We start from the raw sequence: 17,229 nt of genomic DNA on the forward strand, positions 1-17,229 counted from the left end.
ACCGAGATGCATTCCAACCGTCGCTTTCTCTTTCGAATTATGACTGTATGGCACAGGGCACATCTAATCAAGTCAAGCTCGATTGTGGACTAGCTTTAATACCGTTTTCCGCGCAGCCTAAAGTTATAATTTAAACTGCCCGAATTTACAGTTCAGACGATCAGCGAATCGTTGCAGTCTGATTTTCCTTCCGATCTTGACGCTCAACCAAATCTGTCGCCATAGATCTTCAGCTTAACTGAACCACCTTAAACCTTGGTTTCGTAATGCTTAAGCCTTTCGGTCCATTGGGTACACCGTGTGACGCACACGGTTTAGGGTGCAATAAACATAAACTCCATTGTAAATGCACCATAATCGTAGAATTTAAGTGTTATGGTGGTAACGCTTAAAAAAGGGGGAACGCGTGAAGCGTATAAAACCTGGTTGTATGTATTCAGGCACGAAGAAGAGAAAATAAACGCTACAAAAGTCTCTGCACCTTACGATACTAAATCATTCTAAATCTTTTTCCTATTGTGAGAAAGCGTATCGATCGGCTTTTTTTATTGTAAAGCAGAAGGCAAGCGTGGTTGTTCTATTGAAATGTAAATAAGAAAACCAGATATGATACAGATGCCGATCCTCCAAAGATGAAGTGAGCTTAAATTGCTCACATCGTTATGTAATGTTGTAAAACTGTTTCGTTATAGTAATAATCCGGCCCAGTTACAGTTTTATGGTATAATTCGAAAGGTAGTTCAATTGTTATATGGTAAGCTTTTAAATAGAAGGACGGGATGGTGAGCTTTAGCAGTGTATAAAGTATGATTATGTGTTTTGACGAAAGGTGTTGGCATGTTAGTCTTAGAAGCAGTACCGTTACAAGAATGTAAAGGAATTGTGGTGATTGTCTATGAAATTGGAAGCTTGCATTGGTCAATCAAATAGAATAGAAGAATAGAAGTAAAAGAGCGATTCAACAAACTGATCGATACTGGTGTATCCCTAATATATGTATTTTATAAACAAAGCAAACTGTTTAGAAGATTTTGATTTAATTTTATTTCCTCCTGTGAAGCGTTACCAAATTGCAAGTGTCTGTTGCTACGATGTATTCATACGAAATTATAAATTATGAATGATTTTTATTGTGCTATAACCATTTACAGTAATGTTGTGTTGGTGGTCAAAAATTATTAAAACAATTGTAATTAAATAATCAAATGAAACGAAACAACTTTTACTACAACTAACCTTAACTGAGATACTGAACTTTTGCAAAATTAGGTGGCTTTAAAATATTGTCCATATTGCATCAGTGTTTTAAAAATAAACTGACAAATTGTGTAGACAAAAAATTACTACCAACACGCAGAACGGAAATGGCAGTTCTTCTTCTTTTTGGCTTAACGACATTCTGAGGACACGCCGGCCATCGAGTGGCTTACTAGACTACCGATACCATGTCAGTCCTCACTACAGGAGGACGGTCCGGACGGGATTTTAAATCCGGTCCGGCCGTTTGAAGACCGGCGCCGCTGACAATTATTATTATTAATTATTTTTAAATGGCAATTATCATTACCAATAAAATCTGTGACTTTAAACAAAATAAGAAGCATTATTAATTAGAAAATTTGCAGTAACCATAATACCATAAAAACCCTGTAGAATTTCAACAGACCGCTCAGTTGGATAAAAGTGTTAAAGAAATCGAACACTAAGATTTCGAAACAGAATGCCACGAACAAGAAATTCATATCGATCGGTTCGCAAGATAACACATTTATTTTAGATCCGTTTTTTAACTGGTTAATAAACAAAAAATCAAAACTAAACATATGGTTAAAAATGAAACCAATCGAACGTATTTCAACATCGTTTCATTTTAAATCTATCTGGACTCTTTCGTTTTCGGATAATTTATCGCAATACAAAGGAATTCATGTTTTTTCCATTAACTTTTACCAGACAAGAATTAGCAAAACATCATTATCACTTGCCCAAATATGTCCACTGCTTGTGTCGCAGTGCTGTTGAGAAAATTGGTGCAACATTTGGGAGCGACGATGAGTGTGTAACCTTTGAAATACGCTAGTTAGCTGTCGTATCTTAATGATTTTATTTATAATTGTGTTATGGAAAAAATAGTTATTTTTAAGAAACCCATAATCGATAGTTAAATAGACGCAGTAAAGCATGCTACAAGACACGTTATAGGTTCATAGTTTTAAACTGTCCCATTTACATTTAATATCATGAGTAATTGCACTTCAACAAAAACCCTTTTTTGTATACGAAGATATGTCCTTCAATACCTTCTAGTCTGTTTTATCTTATGACACGTACCATTATTTCACGTCGTTAGTGATATAAATGTTTCTGTGAGTTCACTATTAGTGACTCATTCTCATTAATTGTATTTGTGCCCGATCCCGTTTCGACGGCTTTCGTAGTTCGCCAACAAAAAGTAGTGCTTGAGTGAGTAAGATTATGCAACCGGCCTATCCCGTCTGCCCGCTGCAGGCCTCCAAATGTGTCACAACGAGCGAAAGCGGAAACTATCGGAAGACGGCAACGGTAAGGGAATATCAAACGATTGTTTCCGTTGCAGTACGCTCATGTCTCGGTGGCCTGTACATTGCTGGGAAGGTCACCATCATTTCAGATATCTGATATGCGGGAAGGTTTCATGCTTTAAAAAAAGGGCGAACCCTTCCCATTCAAGTGGCTATCGATTGCAGCTCGACGCAAAAATGCATTGAAATGATCCATTTTGACTGATCTTGTAATGCTCGTATTTAAAGCACATCCTGCTACACCGACAGCATCAGTGTGGTTTGTGAGCTCTTACCTTAGAGACGGAGAGCCTTTTTTTACAAGAATCCATTAAAAAAAAAAACAGGAACGTTCCACGATCTTCTCCATACCATGAATCTACAGCAAGTTGTCCTAAGTCTCGGCGTGTTTACAACACTTCTTCGTGATCGGTGCTACGGCGATGATGACACAGAACAGTGAGTCACCAAGCTTCCCATCCCTCTGTCGCACTGACGTTCCCGTTCTAATAATTACCTCTTTATCGGCAGTGTACACATTAAACTTCACGTTCCGGAAATTATCAACCGGCACGTTCACGTAAAGACGAAGTACATGCACGTGTACCATCCGAAAAAGGTCGTCCAGGAGATGCCTCCAACGTTCGTCGACCAGCCGCCGATGGCGATGGATCACGGCATGTGGATGCCATCCGGGCCCGTACCCGCCGGTATGGTTTCCTCCCCCTCGTCAGCCCTTTCGTCGGCTTCCTCCTCAGCCATGGCTGCAGCTGCGGCCGCTTCCCTATCCTCGATGGTACAGGATAAACTGTCGACTCAGCTAGCACAGGAGCTGATGATGCGTTACCGCAATCTGGATACGCCCTCCGTTGCCGCTGGAGCCGATTTACGCGAAACTGCTTCCGATGCGTCAGACTATCTGCGGGACTACTATCACCGGCAGCGGAAGCTGTCCGATCAGCTTATGCTACAGGAAGCGATGCAGTTGCCCAACTTTGCACAAACCAAATATCTGTCCAATATGGGGTACAACTGGGACAAGTCGTTTGGCGTGAAGTCGAGCGATGGTGAGAAGTCGAGCCTGCTTCCCAAGAAGTCCAAAAAGAAGAAGGCTTACGGAAATCTGTAATGACTCCTCGAAAAGACTGTTCGTTGCTTGAGGGCAATGCTGTTGAACTTTAATCTGTTACTATTTGTTTATCGTTTGTTTATTGATGTAAGTAATGAAGCTGAAATAAAATATTGATTATTTAATTTAAAAAAATATATGTGCGTGTATTTTTGAATGCAAATTTTCATATTTTGTATTTTGACCTAACAGAAATATTAATAAAGTATGAATTTTATAATTTTTATTGTATTGCATTGTATATTATTGCAAATTATGTGTGTTATGTGATTTAAAACTTGTTTTTTTTCTGTTTATGGTATTTTTGAACTTAAAAAAAACTCTTTTGTTTTCTTCTAGAATGTGCATGAAATGTAAAAACTGAAATCAGTATTTTAAGAAATAAATTATTTCTTCTACAAATTAAACTGAAATGTGCAGCAATGAATGATGAATGAATGAATGAATGATGCTTCGTATGAATAAGTTAAAATTTAATTTATTTATAATTAATTATGACGGTCCAGTTAAATTTTAATATTATTTAAATTATTCAAATTATGTTCAGAGTGAAAGTTAATTAAAATAAGAGAAAGTTAGTATGCTTTCACCTTTTTTGTAAGCAAAATAAAGAGGTACAATTTAAATAAAAATAAAGAAAACTATCTGGATAAATACAACAATAGTTGAGTTAACAGATGAATACATTAATTTTTAACTGCATGCATAAATTTCAAAATAAGATTAATAACTAAAGCTTATTTTCTGAAATAAAATTTCATTCTTAATAAATGGCACTTTCGATAAAAATATGTTTAAAAAATTTACAATTTGCACAGAGCGTTCGTGGAGTTGTCGATAAATTGATTAAGTGATTTGTAAAATAAAGATTATAAAACAGTGAATACATTTCTAGAAATAATAAACATGAAAATTTTTAATACACATGCCTACAGTCGAAGTGTTTATTCATTTACAATTCAATTTGATTAAGTGCAATCAACCGAAATCATATGTTGATGCACTTGAACGTAGTTGTACCATTAGCTACAGCTGATCAGCTGCAGTCGTTCGGTTCGGTGCATCCCATTTACCACCAGCTGATTGTCACGTTCAATCTCTTATGCAATGTCAACTGTTCATGCGTGTTAAAATGCTCTGGCAAGTTATGCCTACACGATCGTAGTACAGTGTCACGGTGAAGCATAAACGAGCACGAGCAAGCGAATGTCAATGACTGTGACCGGCTGTCACGGGCTGGCGAGTTTTCCGTGCCTTCCATCGCTTCTGTTTTACCCCCAGGAAGGTCACGAACGTTACCACCACCGGTAGATCGTGGCTATGAAACTCTGCAATGAAAGTTTGTCACTGTCCGAAATTCAATTCCTGCTGCTTTCGTGAAAATGTATCTTCAGACAAGTGTCTTAAATTTCTGTCCAGTAACTAGTCCTAGTTATTTTACAGTACTTATTGCAATGTTTTCGTTGCCCATGAGTATAAATGCAGCAGCCGAAGGCAACATTGCAGTCAAAGCCACTCGATAAGCCGTCAAGCTCTAGACAGCTGTGTCATAGCGTTAAAAATTGAAAGGCTGCTTTCAACAGCTATCCTGCAACTGCATCAAGATGAAACAGTATTTGGTAGGTAAATTTGGAACAAAAAAACCATGTTCGAACGTTGATCAGCATTTCACATTTCTTGTATTTTACGCATAGCCCTTTGCGCTGCTTTGGCTGATCGTTCTATTCAGTGTACTGGTGAGGATTGAATGCGCAATTGCGGGCGATCGGTTGGTGTTCCACGTTCCAATCAACTACAAGAATGTCCACATGACCAAGACTCGTGTGAAGCCCATACATCATCGAACGTTCCAAAAAACGGACTATAAGCTGTTGGGCTACAGCATGGACAAGCACGCCCATCCGATGGAGCAGCACATGTCGCCGATGGAGTATCTGACGAAGATGCAGATTTTAAGGTAAGACACTGCTTACTTAGGTGTATGATTTGTCCACTAAGTTCTTCCTTCCTTCTACAGAGGGTGACTCGTGAAAAATACGTACCTCTATCGGATCAGTAGCGTTGGGGATGAAGATTTCCCTCTCAGCAGCATTTTAAGTGAAATTCCGTGAATTCATACGCAATGATATACCACTGCTAAACTCATGTTAGCTTACTTACTTCTCTTACTCGTTGCTTAGAATTGTTGAATTACATTACACCCGAATGAAGTTGACGTGAAAGACAAATAAAGGAAAGGAAAACCGTGCAACGACGGTGAGAATGAATGTTAGGACTACCGCAATATAAAGGTCCCCCGTCTATCCTGCACACAACCCCGAAACTAGTACATCAGGACAAATGTGAATTTTTACTTTTATCATTGTTTCTAGTTGTGTAATTTACTATCGTTATCCAGTTATAAGCATTTTTGTTTGTTTCACTTTGTTGTTACGTGCCCGTATAAAAGAATACGATTTGTAAAATATAAAGTGTTAAACTGATTTTCAAAATATTGGTTAAAAAAAAAGAATAATGGTGATAAAAAATTTTTGAGACAAAAGATCCGGGTCACGACAAGGACAAAGATCTGGAATCGCATGTCCCATGTGCAAGATCCGGGATCCCAGATCCTAACTGCAAGATCCAGAAATTCAAGATTCAAGTTTGCATACCAAATCCGAAACCCAAGATCCGGCATCAAATTTCCGTTATTTAAGATCTAAGATCTCAGATTCGGAATCCGGGATCAGAGGCTCAAGATCAAGGATCAGGGTTCAATGGTCTGGTACTCAAGATCCAAGATCCCACATCTGATGTATCTGATGTAAACTCCATTATCCGGGATTTGATAACAGGGATTCCGAACATCTACGCATGGTACTTAGTTTTACGCAAACTGAAAGTAGGTTTCTCATAGATCGAATTTCAGATCTGGAATTTCTGCTCTCAGAACCCAGAGTATCCTGTATAACACGAATTAAAAGTTAGGCTTACAATTGAGGAAATTTTTGGGCTCGCTCATCAATCTAACCATCAACCAATGTGCAAAGTGTATTTTAGACAAATAAAATAAAATTATAATAGATTAATAATATTAAACCAATACAGTCTGCAACGCGCTGATTTAGCGACATAAGCAGTGAACACATAATGTCGAGGACAGTTCACGGCCATAAGTCACTGTACTGCAGGTGTCAAAACACTCGAAAACAAAAGCCAACGTACATACATTTCCGGACGGGGCACCGGAAATTACCAATCAAAGTCCGGTGCGTACCGCACATACGCACATCACGTTCCAGAAAGCGCCACAACCCCCCGCTGTGAGCTCATTCACCTTTCACGATCAATCGAACGCTCGTGTGCGGATGGTTTTGCGTGTGCGGTTGCTAAACGATTATGTTATTTGGTTTTCGTTTGGCCACCCACCACCACCAGCCAGGCTAGCGTCAGGCCAGCAGTGCGTTCGATACATGGTATTATTTTTGCTCGATCAAATCGATCGCTCACACACGATTGTCACAGCGATTGTTGTACGTAGTAGCTGGAAGGTAGACATTCGGCAGACTTCCTACGCTATGCTCCTGCGAAGTGTGAAGTGCATACGGATGCCGACCGTTTCGGCGCCGATGCACTTCCCGTCTACTTAGCTTGCCTTTTCCTTGGCCCGGTGCATAAACGTTTTAGTGCGCACAGACACACATGGCGATGGCCGATGGCCGATGCACTTTTCTTAGGATTTCTGAGCAAACCTTCGTGCTTTTGATGTTACCTTTCGCTCTCGCTAATGCTGCTTTGCCAGTTTTCCGCACGACATTGAGGTAACACATGCAATGCAATAACAAAAAACGGTACAATACATAAATGCTCAACTTCAACACGAAATGAAAACGAGAGTTTCCGAGAAAATTAACGTGGATGTTCGTGAGTGTGTATGTTTCTTTAACGAGCACAACAATAACACACGAGAAAAAAAAGCGAAAGGAGTTTAGACTTTCTTGTCTTTGCACTTATCGGCCGTAACGATCAGATACGCTATTGTTGAGGTTCGATATCGTGGTTTAAGAATTCTTCAATGAGATGTATGAGTACTCCACCTAAAGTATGGTTTTAATAGACAAACAAGAGTTTCGGGATGAACTATGCAAAGTTCGAGTCAATGCTCTGTACTTTGTCTAAGATAATCGGGATCAAGCACCACTCCAAAAATCCTTCAAAGATCTTTTTCTTCTTGAAAGTCGAGAATGTCTGATGATTCCTAGTTCTATTTGAAAGTACTCTGCAAAGTATTCCTCCCAAAATCCTTGTATGTTGAACTCTTCTTTCACTGCACCTGCTCTTTGTGGTAAATTTGCTAATTTGTGTTTCCCTCACTTAAAACTCTTTGCTGGATACTTTACACACACACGCCACCGCTGGTCGTTTGAGTGTAGCTTGGCAGAAACCCTATAACTCCTTTGGAAGGGAAAAAATGAGCCACCCCATTCATCGTGTTGTTGCTTCCTTCCGTTTTGTGTTTCGTATCCGCCCGGCAAGATAGTTTAGGCGCGTGCAGCAGGTGTGAATTCTTCCTAAATAGTGTAAAGCTAATCGTCACACATCGGCCATTAAACCGGCGCAGGGTGGTAGGAAAGCATTGGCAAAGCTGCAGCCCGTACGGAGTGGGGCGTGCGATAGGGATCGCTGTTAGGCTTTGCCGAGGATCGAAACTAGCCGACAATTAGCTAAGTTATAAAAACACTAGCCGTTCGATGCTTCCGAAGCAATCGCGTCTAGTCCAGTGAGCAAGCGTGATCGAAAGACCCCAGGTTTACAATTTTTACAGCCCGCAAAAGAGTGCAGAGCTTCGGCGATTAGTGGCCGTACTGTGAACGTGTTTGGTAGACAATCAGTGGTTTGAGAGCAAAGTGTTTCCAACATGATGATACCTATCCGGTGGCAGAGCAGCTCCCGGAGAACTGTAGGTGTTTTTGTGTGCCCTTTGCGAGTGATGAGACTGACTAATATGATGTCTGCTTGTGTCGTTTACAGTGGTGCAGCATTCATGTTTTGTTGCTGTTGGTTCTTTTGCTGTCCGGAGTACTAGTTAGTGGGAGTCGTGTGAGGTAAAAAAATCATCATGGTGATCAGTTATGTCCATTAAACTTAGCTGTCTTTCCAATCTTTCGCCAGATCCAAAAAGCATAGAACATCACGCGGGACTTCCGCCGTAGGCCGTTGGCAATCTAGAACCGATGGAACATCCAACGCAATCCACGAGCTCGGTGTAAAACCGGCACCCTTTTCCAAACCTGCCCATTCCGGAGCCACGGGTGGTGGGCCAAAGAAGCGATCCTACTATGTCCCGGCGGTTACCAATCTGGAGAACAACCTACAACACTTTATCAACAACCTCAAGACGGGCATTGGTTCATCAAAACTCGCACATGCGGTGAACGGTGTAACTGGAGCTATCCAGCAGGCCGTCTCGATGCCTGGCCATGGGCCAATCAACCTGCTCGGCAGTCACCGACCAGTGGCGGGCATACATAATGCCGCCGGATACTATTCCAACGCAAACGAGCTGCGCTATGGACAACCGTTCAGCAAGCAGGCAGGCGGTCACTTCAAAACGTCTCCAGTTGTCTATGGCAAGAAAAATGTCCAAGGACCTAAACGTGGCCGACATTCATCGACTGCATCACCACCGGGGAAGTACGATTCGTTGATGTCTGATTTGGGCATCTCGGGGTACAAACACTTTGAGAACGCCGTAATCCGGGATTTGGAACGACGTGAAGAGCTCAAGGTGGAAGCGACCATCCATACGCTGTTCCCGGATGCAAGCGATGATGACTGGCGACCAATTGCATCCATCAAGAAAACACCGCTTACGAGCAGTGTCGTCCGTGGTGCGGCACCGGAACTTTCCGAGTCGAAGATCGTTACCTCACTAACAGCGGGTCCGTCCGACAAGCGCCCTCTAGATACGACTGTGCGTAGCGCGAAACCGAAACCAACAGCTACCGGGGCAAGTTCGGCAGTTCGGTACGGTTTGACGAATACCTCCGTAAGCCCCAAATCTACAACTGCTCCGAACCACAAGCATCGCTCGAAGACGGCTTCAATTGGAAAGGAAAAACGGACCAAGGATCGTGTTAAATGTTCGAACTGTGTCACGTCTACCTCTACCACGGTATCCTCTCGGCCCTCGTCATCCGCAACGTATCCAACCACACCGAAACAACCCCCGGCAGTAGGTGCTCAGTCACAACGGTTCGGTCCTACGTACGATGCGTCAATGTTCTACGGCAATAATGGTAAAGCACCGGCAGCTGTAGCTCAGTCTTACAGCAATGTGGAGGTGCAGTACAACAATCGTACCATCGCACCACCGTTCGCCGTTAGTCCTTGGACGCAGATGGCATCGGTCGGACAGGAAGAGGTTAGCACTCAATCTGCCCCGCCCGTAACCACCTTCACCGCACTCACAGAACCATCGTCCAGCGTCAGCAGCAATGGCTTGGCAAGCTTCTACAGTGCTGGCGTAAAGAAGAGTTACATCAAAACTCCCAAACCGTACGTACCGGGAACGGTGTACGTGGGACAGACTGATGCCACGGTTACTTCGACCACCACTCACAAACCGACTGGCGGCTCGCAAGGGACGAAAGGTACGACCAAGAAACGAACGAACCACCACCACAATCATCACCACAACCGGCCCGAAACTGGCTCGTCCGCGGCCAGCCACCGCCGGGCGGCTGAGAAACCCGGCGACAGTGTCGGTGCCGGCTCGAGTAAAACCGAACTGCGGGTGAAGAAAAAGTTCGATCCAAAGTACAGCCGCAATCGGGGCACGATCAAGTTTAAGGATGCGCTCGAGAAAAACCCCGACCAGATCTACCGATAAGGCGGGCGCGAACTGTGGAGTGGAGGATTGGAAAACCGTAACAGTAATTTGTTTGCCCGTAGCACTTAGTTAGCATACGCAGAGTTGGGTACAGATGCACGTACGAGTGGGCGATATTAGTCGCCCTTAGTTTGAGCGCTAGCAGAGCTATACGAGCCGGAGCGCCCCGTGTACAACCGGATGGGGCGATGGCTTGAGTTGTTATTTAATTTGTGTGCACGGCGAATCGCTTATTTATAACACGGTATAAATTATGTAAGGCTGTAAACCAAAGTACGACGATTGCAGAGATGCGCTTTGTGATCTAGATTTCCCACTTTAGGTTACTGTAAGTAGCCGACATTCTATTAGAGGATATTTTTATCGTGAGGTTTAGCGGTTGATGTGTCTTGCTCAGGAATGTTAATTTTATAATTATCTGCATCTGCATCTTTTCATATCTTCTCTCTCACTAGCTTTAGGTGCTTAAAACAATAAAGAAAAATATTTTAATTTTTACTCGCTTTCCGTTTATGTTTTTGGCTCTTCTTAAAACGTAAGACGTAAGACATAAAAGAAAACGTAAAACTAACTCATCCTGGATTACAATGCATCGCCCAAGAGCAGAAGCTCAACACACATTACTGCGAGGCGTTTTTTTTTGTCAAATGCGCGCAGAAACAGAGGACAATAACCAGCATTTCCTGAGAGCTTAATGGCATACTCGAGCCTCAAGACATAGCAGCCTAGGCACTTTTGACATGGTCTTGATATTCCAAATAAGAAATCTTCCAGTTCCTTGATACTCTGTTACTATTCGATTCGATTCAGTGTTCAGAATCTCGCTCAGTAAGCACAAGCTGGAGTACCTAGGTGTATCAACGCTAGTCTTTTTTTCAGGTAAGATCGAATCTCATCCAGACCTTTCCCTGCTAGTAAGAACTGTATAATAAGGCTACCTCGAAAAATCTCACCAGGAGACATGTAAGTGATTGTTGTGACGTATTTACTTCCGAAGTTTATATTAGAATCTGAGTCATAGAATTAAGAAAAGAGTCTTGTTTTTGCGTCTGTACTGTCAATAGTGTCTTTCAATCCGTTCCCCTCTAGTGAGGATTGACTATCCTACTAGATGGTATTGCAAGTCTAGTAAGCCATTAGATGGCTGTTGTGACATTCTTCTTCTTCTTCTTCTTCTTGGCTTAACGATCTCTAAGGTCATGCCAGCCATCGAAATGGCTTACTTGACTGCCAATACCACGTAGTTGGTTAGTCAGTTCTCACTCGGACGGTCAGGATGGGATTTCAACCCCAGTCCTGCCGTTTGACCTGATCTTAGGTGAACTAAGGTGTGACCTTAGGGCTGTTAATTCCAAGAAGAAATGACATTCAATAAATACTTACTATATATCACGTCTGTACCTCTGTTAGTCCAGACATGTTCCTACCTAGGACAGTGGAATTAATTTAATATTAATCTAATATTATTATTTGTTTATTATTCATTATTGTTAATTTATTCACCCCTGGCGTACCGGAACGAAGGCACTCCATCCGACGAGTTAATACCTGCTGAACTCGTTCGATCCTATCAAGCTTCGTACGTATTCTCAAGTATAAAGTGGATCAAGCATCAGTAAAGAAATTTTAAACACAAAATGCATTATATAAAAAAATATTCCTTCTTAAAAGCCTTATAGTAGATTACTCACTTCCAATGGTTGGTAACTAAGTTTTAAACCGACCTGGGAACGTATGACTAGTTTGTCGGTTCCATATCTGCCGTAACAAAGTGATCAAAAATGTAATCAAAAATGCTGAAAATGGCAGTTCACTGTAGAGTGTCACAGAATTGCATTAAGAATAGGGACAGTATTTAGATTTTCAAACAGTATTTAGATTTTCAGAGGAAAGCTTTGTTATAGCCAATTAAGTACAAGATAAGTGGAATGGCAACATCAGTATAACAAAGAACTTCTACAATATTGAACTAAACAGTGTGAATATTATTCACTCGAGTTCGTTCGTTGCGTTCGATTCTTTCAGAAGGCGAATCTTAACCTGTATGTGACGTGGTAGACAATATTCGAATTTTAGATGGATTGAGGGCGTTGATCCGGCCCCCAGAATGCCCGCGGTATTCGATTGGCAGCCGCATTAGTGAGCGATATCGCACATATATCTATTTCGTCTAGGTAAAAAAGTAACTTTAGCAGCCATTTTCTCATGACATCCCCAAATTGAAGTCTTCATGAAGTGCAGTAATATGCACTCTTAAGCATCAGCCCACTAGATAAACAATGATTGCGGAAAGCAATTTAATTGTAGCACACAATGTAATGAATGCTTTTTCATGACTTCCGGGGACGTACTCGATAATCAAACTTATTACTGCTCACTCATATTTACTGAGAAAACCAAATAAAAATCAAATTTGCAAATGTCAATTGCTAGTTAATTTTCGCCACGTACAACCTCATCAGCAATACTAATTAAGCCATTTTGTAGTGCGCTTAGTGTCATTCCTCTCGGCCAGGCTTACACTCAAGCACACACACTCACTTTCGTTGTCCTTCTTCCTTCTGTTACATCATTTACTCAAACCATTTCTAGCAGCAAACTGCTACCTGTGGCCGAGAAATAAATAAACCACAAGGGAAAAGATACGAATCACACACCGTCATCGTTGTTGGCGACCCACTTTATGTTGCTGGCGACTTTTGTCTTGTCGTCTGCCGGTTATGATGATTTCCCGTCCCATAGCGTGAGCATGTCAGTGATGTGATTTTGTTTTTCATTACTAGTTCGTTTTTTGTCTCTGTATATCCGTCAACTGCAACAACCTGTCGCATGTCGGATGAAGCTTTCAGCCGGAATAGGCTCGCTCCGGACGCTTTACCCGTGTATGGCGGTGGCAGGACTTGAAATTGTTTCATTGTATTGTAAGAAAAAAAATGGAACTCTAGTGTGGAGGACCAGTTTTTCCTCTCTACTGCCAAGACTGGGGAGAAACGAAAACCGGAGTACATTTTGCACGGTCCATACTGAGCGGTCCAGTTTGATGAGACCAACACAACCTTCACCTTTTGCGGAAACCTACATAACACATCATGCTGCATGAAATAGTTCGTCGTAATAAGTTAGTAGCAAAAAGTAAGTTAATTTCCCACTCATTATCTATTCTATCTCTATCTCATTACCATTAAAAATAGTCACAAAAAACACACACTTCCTTTTTTTTTTGGGACTCGATGTAATATGAAACGCTTCATAGAGAGAGCGAGCGCACGTAAACATTAATTAACAATAATTCCTAAATAACTGCTTTGCTTGCAGGGACAAAAAAAAATAAACACGTGGTACGGTTTAAAATTGTATACAATTGACAATGGTAGATGTTCGATCACTTTGGAGCTCCACCCCCGTGGTTCCGATTTTCCCTCCGTGCTTTAATCGTATGCCGTTTTACGCAATCATTTCCCCGTTGCCGGAAAGGAGCAGCTTTTCTTTGCTGCTACTGAATGCCAAACAATCATCATTCGCGGCTGGCTTTCAGCTACGAAACGGGGGGGATGATTTCTTTATTCGCGATGCCATACTGGCAGTGCTGACCTCAGCTCTGTAGGCTCTAACTCAAGCATGATAAAGCTGGGAGGCAATCGTTTGATAGTGAAAGTGTATTCACATTACACGTGAGGTCCACCAGTGGTACAACAGTTCGTGCGTGGATTGCGCGTGGAAAATCGAAGACGAACCCATCCCGAATTGTGCGTGCTGGAGCGTTGAATTGAACGTGAAGCGTGAAGGAAGGAAGCTTGTTTTTGATGATTTTATTTTTAAATTTTCTTTTCGACATTTACTGTCTCAAACTATTTACGAAAAAAATATATTGTTTGAATCTTACTTTACTCTTATTTCTTAAAATAAACTGCGATAAAGACCTGCCTCACATTTTGCAGATACAAACACCACAAATACATTGTATTTTTGCCGGTAAGTAGCAAGAAGAACAATAAAATAGTTTATCATTATGCAAGCGCCATCAGCGCTCCCGCTCTTCTCAACCCCCGAAACAGAAGTGCATGTTTCGCGTTTCCTTTCGCTTTTTGATCGTCAGCCTGTTTTTTTTTTATTTTTTTTTGCCTTCCACCATCACCACCATCGATCGATGCTGCACTAGACGTGCATTGCGGAAACGGAAATTAATCACACCGGAATCTTGCACCGGCCCATTATTTCCCATTTTCAGCTCAGGTGCAGGATCAAGTGAGGAAAGAAAAGAAGAAAAAACACCAACAAGCAATTCCATGATAACGAGAACCAGCTTTTTCTAAGCCAAGCACGAGAAAACGGTCGAATACGTCGATCGACGAGTGTGTGCAAATGGGTGTGTGGAATGGTGAAAAGTTGCAATTCGTAACCCAGTTAACGGTACAAACGGGTTTTAGGGAGAGATAGAGAGAGAGAGAGAGAGAGAGAGAGAGAGAGATAGAGAGAGAGAGAGATAGGTAAAAATGATTAGTACATGTCTTATTTAGTTGTTGACAAAAAAATGTTGTCCGTCAAGCCTGATAAAAAATTAAGGAATATAGCCTGGTTATTACTATGAAATAAAAAAGTCACAATTTAATTAAAAAAAATTGAACTTAAACTATGTTTAATGGTAAAGTACAATACTAGTAAAAGTATTTTTCGGATAACTTGTAAGTAAAAGTATAGAAAAAAACATGTTTTTTTCTAAATTTGCGATCAAAAGACTCCAACAGTCACACAGACGACGAACCCCTCATGAAGTCACTCGTAGACCAAAACAAAAACAAAATGTCGTACTCATTAGTAGCAGATCGAACAAAATGCATTCAACAGTGGAATAAACAAAATTCAAGTGTTTGATTTAAATAGATGGTTCGCTGATTATAGTCGCTCGCCATTTCAGGCACATTTGTTATGGCGCCCGGAACGCCATGAAAAGTCGATAATATTATCGTATAATAAGTGTCTCTCTGGCGCAGATGCCTTGTTTACGAAAAGGGCTAAACAAAGGTGCGTGCAATGATGTGCGAAGATACACATCACAACGCATCGGTTACGAAATCGGCGGACGGAGAGAAATGGTGCCACCCGTGCCGCCATCGCGGCTGTGGTTCGCTGTATGCAAAGCCCATGCCCATGAAACAACAAAGCCAGCAGACAATTAAAGCCAGCGAATTTAACCGACCGAGCCGTCTTAGTACTGTGCTGACACGAAACGGACGGAAACTACCAGACCAAACTAGAGGACAGCCGGCGAAAAGCGCGCCTCGTAATTGATTACGTTTCCACACGTCGTTTCCGATTACGAAGCGCTGCTTTTCACACCAAACAGTGTGGCTGTGCTGGGGTCCAGGTTGAATTGCTGCTATCGATCAACGTCTGATAAAACATTTGCTCGTAACCGGAAGGGACACAGACTCGTGGCGTGATAAAGGAGGAAAATTCAATTATTACAGTTTACCAAATGTTCCTATAAAACTTATAGTGAGCTTATGTTAGAGAAAAAGAAGAGCAGATTCGTTTAATTAAGCAAAAAGGAAATTGGTTATCTACACACACACATATATACACTATTTGAAGCTTTCCAGCAGCTTTCGATTGCTAGCTTTTCACCCTCTATGCCTTGGGACCGAGATCGAATGGAGCAGGTTTTTTCGCGCACACACGCACCGTTTTTGACAGCTTGCCCAATCTCGGGCAGTGGGAACGAGTTTTTATGGAATACCAGGGCTTGAACTGGAGCAGGAACGAACAAAACCAAAAAAAAAAATACAAGCTAACAGATTATGTATTTCATGTAATGGCAGCATGGTTTTAAATTTTAAACCGGTCAACCGGGAAAACGCCTTCGAGGGTGGGATGTGTAAGCGATCATGTATGCAACTTTTTGCAACCCGGATTTGTAGACCATGCGGGATTGAATTTTATATGTTTGGGATTTTCCAAATTTACTCACTATCTTCAATTTGTACAGTCCTTAACAGAACTACATATGAACTACATTTTTAGAATCAAACATAAAACTAAAGGATATATCTAAAAAATTCCAGACATTCTTGCATTCTAGACATTCTTCTAGGCATTCTAGACATTCTTGCACAATTTTACACACTATTTAATTTTTACTAAGAATAAAGCGAAAATAATTAAAGAACAATTATATGAAACAAAATTGAACCTCGAACAATACGGCACTGGACCGTCATAATTAATTATAAATAAAAAATTGAACCTCGACTGTAAAAAAAGTTTCACCGGTAGCCAAAAACATTTACAAAAATTATTCAAAAGTTTTGTAACAAAAATTTACTTAAGTTAATCGCATTTATAGATAGTTTTCAAAACCATTAAATTTGCCGTAAAAGTTGTTGCAATGAAATTTTGCGAATGCCAAATAAATTGTGTGAAAAATTATAAAACATTGTTAAAAACATTTGTTTTATTATTCCTAACAAACTTAAAAAAGAGGAAGATTTTACTGTGTGATTAAATCAACCAAAACATTGAGCTATTGTTTCATCTTTTCCCAGTCTGATGCAAAAATATTTCCAATACTGCGTACAATTGAGTACGTCAAATAAAAAAAAACTTCCTAATCATTATTTTCTTTTCGTTTTTGGTAACTTCTGCTATCACTTTTAAACTATTAGACATGCTAAATTTAATGGTAAAAT

The 17,229-nt window shown here is 41.0% G+C and overlaps 4 protein-coding genes across 4 annotated transcripts in view; 3 read left to right on the forward strand and 1 right to left on the reverse strand.

Moving 5' to 3' along the window:
* LOC126558239 (TBC1 domain family member whacked) overlaps positions 1–17,229 on the reverse strand; it is a 263,712-nt gene that overhangs the window by 187,648 nt on the left and 58,835 nt on the right. The window lies entirely within an intron of this gene.
* Positions 1–17,229, forward strand: part of LOC126558773 (toll-interacting protein-like) — a 67,310-nt gene that overhangs the window by 43,294 nt on the left and 6,787 nt on the right. The window lies entirely within an intron of this gene.
* LOC126559013 (uncharacterized) lies at positions 2,914–3,669 on the forward strand. The gene is made up of 2 exons (XM_050215108.1): positions 2,914–2,999; positions 3,072–3,669. The coding sequence occupies exons 1-2, from the start codon at positions 2,914–2,916 to the stop codon at positions 3,667–3,669; spliced, it is 684 nt and encodes a 227-aa protein (XP_050071065.1).
* LOC126557489 (uncharacterized) lies at positions 8,570–10,543 on the forward strand. The gene is made up of 3 exons (XM_050213282.1): positions 8,570–8,611; positions 8,683–8,756; positions 8,824–10,543. Exons 1-3 carry the CDS (start codon positions 8,570–8,572, stop codon positions 10,541–10,543), a joined length of 1,836 nt encoding a protein of 611 aa, XP_050069239.1.

This window comes from Anopheles maculipalpis, chromosome 2RL (assembly GCF_943734695.1).
Source record: "Anopheles maculipalpis chromosome 2RL, idAnoMacuDA_375_x, whole genome shotgun sequence".
NCBI lineage: Eukaryota > Metazoa > Arthropoda > Insecta > Diptera > Culicidae > Anopheles > Anopheles maculipalpis.

Excerpts from the sequence above, each read along its gene's own strand:
- LOC126559013 (XM_050215108.1), top strand. The coding sequence starts at position 2,914 with ATGAATCTACAGCAAGTTGTCCTAAGTCTCGGCGTGTTTACAACACTT. Across the intron at positions 3,000-3,071 it reads GGCGATGATGACACAGAACA|TGTACACATTAAACTTCACG; the intron begins GTGAGTCACCAA and ends CTTTATCGGCAG.
- LOC126557489 (XM_050213282.1), top strand. The coding sequence starts at position 8,570 with ATGATGATACCTATCCGGTGGCAGAGCAGCTCCCGGAGAACT. Across the intron at positions 8,612-8,682 it reads AGAGCAGCTCCCGGAGAACT|TGGTGCAGCATTCATGTTTT; the intron begins GTAGGTGTTTTT and ends TGTCGTTTACAG. Across the intron at positions 8,757-8,823 it reads GTTAGTGGGAGTCGTGTGAG|ATCCAAAAAGCATAGAACAT; the intron begins GTAAAAAAATCA and ends ATCTTTCGCCAG.